The following is a 5,795-nucleotide window of genomic DNA, read 5'->3' as shown; positions in this document are numbered from 1 at the left end:
GTTTTAAAAAAAAAAAAAAAGGTAGATTGTAATGATTCTTATTTGATTGATAATATTTGAACAGAATTATGAAATTTTAAAGTTAAGGTTTAATAATTTGCTTTATTTTGCAACAATTTAGCAGTTTCATAAGATGCATGTGATTTTCATGCTTATTTCTGCTTTTGATGACTCTAAAATCTAAGATGTTTTCTTTAACAGATTGTAGGAGGGCAGGAAGATGAAAAGTATGGCTCAGCTGATTTTAGTTGTGAATAACTGAATAATGCATTCTCGGATCTGTTTCGTTCTAACTCCATAGATGATAGGGTTCAGCATGGGAGGTACCAGCAAATACATGTTCGCTAGTAAAATGTGAGTGTGGCGTGGGATATGCCTACTAAAACGGTGGGTCAGGAATGAGAAAAGGGCAGGGATATAGAAAGTGAGAATAACACAAACATGGGATCCACAAGTACTGAGGGTCTTCAACCTGGCATCTTTAGATGGGAGACTGAATACAGTACGAAATATATAAACATAGGACAGACAGATGCATGTCACGTCAGTCCCAACAATCAATACAATGACTGCCAAACTATAAAGACTATTAATAGAAATATCAGCACAAGCCAATTTCACCACAGCCATATGCTCACAGTATGTGTGCGGAACTACATTGGTCTGGCAGTACGGCCACCTCCTTACTAAGAAAGGATGTGGTGTCATCAGCACTAACCCGCGTAGAAGTGCCGCTGTGCCAACCTGGGCCACCACAACATTTGTAAGAATAGATGAGTGTCTCAAAGGATTGCAGATAGCTACATACCGGTCAAGAGCCATGGCCACAAGAAGCCCTGACTCTACTCCAGAGAAAGCATGGATGAAAAACATCTGAGTAAGGCAAGCGTGGAAGTTGATTTCATGGTAATTGAACCAAAAGATACTTAGCATCTTGGGAAGTGTAGAGGTTGACAAGATGAGGTCCGTGGTGGCCAACATGGAAAGAAAGTAGAACATGGGTTCATGGAGAACAGTCTCGGTCTTGATAATGAAAATGATGACTGTGTTGCCAATGAGGGCAACAATATACATGGAGCAGAAAGGGATGGATATCCAAATGTGTAAATCTTCTAGACCAGGAATACCCATCAAGAAGAAAGTACTAGGATTGGCAAATGGAGTAGAATTAAAGTGAAGCATGGTCTTTCTGGTTATATGTGGTCTTGTTTTCTTTCCTTCATTTATCCTTGGGATAGATCATAATGCAACCAAATGTGAGTACAATCTAATCTGCAACAGAATCAGCATAAAAACACAACCAAGAAAATCTATTCATCATTTAATCCCACTCGAGAGCTTCTTGAATCAATTTATTGACCTAACTAAGGACTGTTGGAAGAGGAATAGATCTTCTCTGATAATAAGATGACTTTAAGCTCAGACTTTTTATCCTGCATCATATTAAGAGCTCTCCTCCCAACCCTGATAGAATAGGGAAAATTCCTAATAATTGATATTGGCTTTCCCCATCCAAACAAGGCATTGTAAAAATCTACAATGTTGCCTTAATTGAAAGATACCTCTGAAAATCATTTATGCCTTAAGGGTTTGTTGTACTAGGCAAAAAAATATCAATTTATTGAAACAAAATATTAAGGAATTATAAACTTTCTAGAAGCATTCTTTTTGAATGACGGTATCTCTAGAATATTGTTTCCCTGGTAAATTTTCACTTTTTAAAAAGCTTATGAAGTTAGGCACACACACGAAAAGATTTTGCCAAGTTTAAAACTTTGCATAAAATACATACATTTAAAAACAATTAATTATCAAATCATTTTGTTTCACCTCTTTGAAATTCAGATGCTAGCCAGGCACAGGGGACTCTGAGTTACACTTAAGGCTTTAGGTTACACTTTCTAAAGGAAGGACAGCTCTAAACCTATCTGTAAACTTTCAGAATAATTATTATTCATTTGTACTAGAAAGAGAAATGTGAAGGGCATCAGCCAGTGCCCAGTTTTCGGATTTGTATAAATTCTGATAAAGTCACAATTTTATACTTAATTTATAAGAGTAGAAACTGTATTTTACATGTAGGAGCTCTCGGGGTGCAGTCCATAGAGATTCTCTGCTAACCAAAAGGACATGCATTTATATTGGTTCAAATCCACCAGCTGCTCTGAGGGAGAAGGACAGATGCACAGTCATCAGCTGTTAAGACTTACAGCCTTGGAAACCTGGTGAAAAGTTGCTATGAGTCTGAATCAATTTGATTGTAGTGAGTTTTGTATTGAGTTTTATTCATATATATGTAAACAATTATCCAAAGCTACCTAACCAGCATTCGCCAGAAGAGAATATAGTCTTGTTTCCTCCAAAACGGTATCCTTGTTCACTACAAAATGTAGTCCAAATAAAGGAAGATGTTATGTCAAAGGGCTTTTACATGCCAAAAAATATTACAACAGGAGAGCACTCACAGGCAATCAAAAAAAATCATTCAAAACCCCAAACAAATTGGTTTTCATGGATTAATAATAATGGCTTAAAGCATATTAATAAAAATAATACTTAACTCTTTCTGTCCCAACATCTAGTTGATATGAGATACTAATTTTGTAATTAATGTCAGTAATGTGACAGCTATTCAGATTGCATACCTGCACATGCTTTCTTTCCCTTTGATACTCTCAATTCTCTGAAAAACTATAAACATAAAGAAGATGTGAGGAAAACCTCAGGAAAGACAGTTAACATCACAAGTGACTGCTGAATGTGGTTGGGATACAGTTTCCCCTGTTTAAACATAATGCGTGAACATGCTGTCGTATTTTCGACCTTTGTTACATGATCTTAATTTTCAGCACATGTGACTATAAGGAATTCATAGTAATTCTGTATAGATTTTTCTCACCGTTATGTAATTCTTCCTCATTCAAAACTGTCCCCTCATCACATCATTGTCTTCCTCACTTATTAGATTTAAGCAGACACAGATGAAATATTCATCCTTCCAGACTAATTATGTTGTGTTGATGAAAGCCAAAAAACTTCACAGATTTTTAATCATTGTGTGCATGTAAACCTCGTGAGATTTACAGCCCCACTTGGGACAGTCCATACTTAATACAGTTGTTCCTTTGCTGCTGGGAAGTGGGAACAAGCCCTTAGGTAATAAGCATATTCTTTATCTCATAATGTCAGTTTGGTGTGAGAGAGATTGAAGGTGTCTTTTAAAGGAACACTTGATTTTCTTAAATGCTATGTCTCTGACCAATACATGACTTCAATTAAAACTAAATAAGCAGGTAGAGGACTTAAGGAAAAACATAACAGTAAAGTAAAAAAAAAAAAAAAAACAAAAACAAAAACTAGATCCATGTATTACAATAAAATTTAGCATGCCTGCTAAGCAAGATATGCAAATATATACACAAATATGTATAAATATAATTATAATTCAAATTAGTTGTTCACATATTAAGAGATCACATATTTTTTTAGATGGTGAGACAACTTATCACTGGGGGCTGCAATGTGTTTGTGTATACCCCGCAGGCAGATTTGTGCTAACCCAGAAAGTGCCTTATCTACAGTAAGCAGTTTTAGTCAGACTATAGCCATGTCTGGGCAGTTGCAGTAGTGCTGTGTTGAATCATTATTTTACATGTAACCAGGCAAGCCCGATGTGATATGAGTTGTGGTCCATGTGCATAATGTTCTGAGAATTACAAGAATTTGATAGGAAAGTTCCCAGGAATCTTGGGATAAGACCCACGGTAAGATTTGTGTTCATGTAACTAGTGCGGAATTCACAAGTATGTGTGTCCCCCTGGGCTCATGGTTCCCTGCAATCTATGTGAGAACTGCAATAAAGAGATGTTGTGTACTGTAGAGCTGGAAGTGACCCATAGCTGACCCTCCAGCAGGTTTTCAGAGGCAGTTAATTGCATAGGAGAAGAGTGCCCATCATTCTCTCTTGCAGAGCAGCTGGTGGATTAAAACTATGTTCCTTTGTAATTGCAGCACAGCTTCTTGCCACTAGGCCACCAGAGATCCTTGCAGTTTCTCAGTTCTTCATGTTCACTTTGCAATTGACACTGAACATAAGCATATGGTGTTGGCTGATTGTCTCGGACCTAACCTTTACTACAATGAGTAAGCAAAATACCTGACTTTGGACATGACAAATTACACTGTAGCAGAATTAAGATAAGATACTTATCAAATATTGCCCACAGTTTTGATAGCTCAGTCAAAACTGTGGTCAAGGGGAGCTCTGGTGGCCTAGTGGCAAGAAGCTGCACTGTAATCCCAGAGGAACACGGTTCGAATCCACCAGATGCTCTGCCGGAGAAGGAGGAGCAATATCCTCCTGTACCAGTCAGATCTGATTTGACGGTACACGCACACAAAATAATAAAATTAAAAAAAAACAACACAAAAAAACTGTGGTCAAACAAAATAATCTCTCTCTTCTTGTTGTTGTTGTTAGGTTAAATCTGCCCAGTTCTGACTCACACTTTGTACAACTGACCAAATAAGTACTGGGTTCCATGCCATCCTTACAATCATTGTTATGTTTGAAATCATTGTTGAAAACAATGCATACTTCCACCTCATTGAGAATCATCTTTTATGGTAGTCATCTACTTTACCAATTATAATGTTCTTTTTTAGTGTCTGGCTTTTTTTTTTTTTAAATTTAGGTTGTTTATTTTTCATTTCAATGAACATCTACAGAGATTTTGGGATTCCATTCATTCATTGTTGCACCCTTCTCCCTGCACAAACCCCTCATGTCCAAAACATGTAATAATAGTAGCTTTTGCTATCACCATTTATAAAGGCAATTATTATTTTGCCACCATCAAAATTTAAAAATGTGAAGTTTTCTTTAAAGAAATTTTTAAATTTTGATGGTCACAAAATAATAATTTCTTCCTTATCTTTAATCCAGCTTCTAAAGATATTTGAAGTAATTGAAAATAGCTTGAATCAGAAGCACTTTAACCATTAAGGTGACATTTTTTCAAAAATTTCAACATTTTAAAGCTTTTTTTTTTAGTAGATTTACCCAATCCAATAAATTTGTTTGATTGACTTGTTTGCTGCTACCAGGAACATTGATTATAAATGTAAGTAAATTAAAATCTTTAATAACTTTGTAGTGATGTTTCAACTACTGGTACTGAGTTTCTCCATTGTACTTCCATGTACCTAGTCTATTTGATTTGTTTGTTTTCTATACGGGAATGTGTTTACTCGCTGTGTATGTTGTTGAAGAAAAGGTGTATATACAGTAAGTAAGCCATCGGCTTGCAATTTCAGTTATGTGACTTTTGGCATCATTTTAATCACCAATATCATACTATTGCAACTACTGAATGGCTTTTTATCATTTGAAAACCCTTCAGAGCAGGCATAGCTGAAGTTTCTCAGAGGGTAAAGGATTTTCCTACCAGATTGCACTTTCTATTCGGCATATGTTTTGGAGTTTGTTAAGGTCTCTCTCAAATTGTATGAGTTAATTCTTCAAAATAAATCTGTTTTAATTTTTTTACAAAAAAATTAAGCCAGAACAGACATATCAGTTTAGTTTCTTTAAAGAAATTTGAGTAATATTTTTACATAGTTTTTACTTCCTATGATGTATGGTACAATCAAAACTCACTTTCTCTTAAGGTTCCTTTTTGACCAGCCATTTCTGGACAATTGCTCCAGACATGTTTTTATTTATTATTTTTAAATACAGTATTACTTTATTTTATTTTTTCTATGTTGTTGTTGTTGTTATGTGCCGTCGAGTC

At 35.6% G+C, this 5,795-nt stretch overlaps 1 protein-coding gene across 1 annotated transcript; it reads right to left on the bottom strand.

Moving 5' to 3' along the window:
* Positions 1-234: 234 nt before the first annotated feature.
* LOC102858181 (olfactory receptor 52E2-like) lies at positions 235-1,182 on the bottom strand. The gene has a single exon (XM_006885512.1). It carries the CDS (start codon positions 1,180-1,182, stop codon positions 235-237), a length of 948 nt encoding a protein of 315 aa, XP_006885574.1.
* Between the last annotated feature and the right edge of the window lie 4,613 nt (positions 1,183-5,795).

The sequence above is a fragment of the Elephantulus edwardii genome, unplaced genomic scaffold, assembly GCF_000299155.1.
Source record: "Elephantulus edwardii isolate Elephantulus edwardi_28Jun2011 unplaced genomic scaffold, EleEdw1.0 scaffold00044, whole genome shotgun sequence".
NCBI lineage: Eukaryota > Metazoa > Chordata > Mammalia > Macroscelidea > Macroscelididae > Elephantulus > Elephantulus edwardii.
Note: the sequence above shows the minus strand (reverse complement) of the source record. Positions and strands in the feature narration are given on the sequence as shown.

Bases quoted from the DNA above. Each gene is read 5' to 3' on its own strand.
- LOC102858181 (XM_006885512.1), bottom strand. From the start codon at position 1,182: ATGCTTCACTTTAATTCTACTCCATTTGCCAATCCTAGTACTTTCTTC.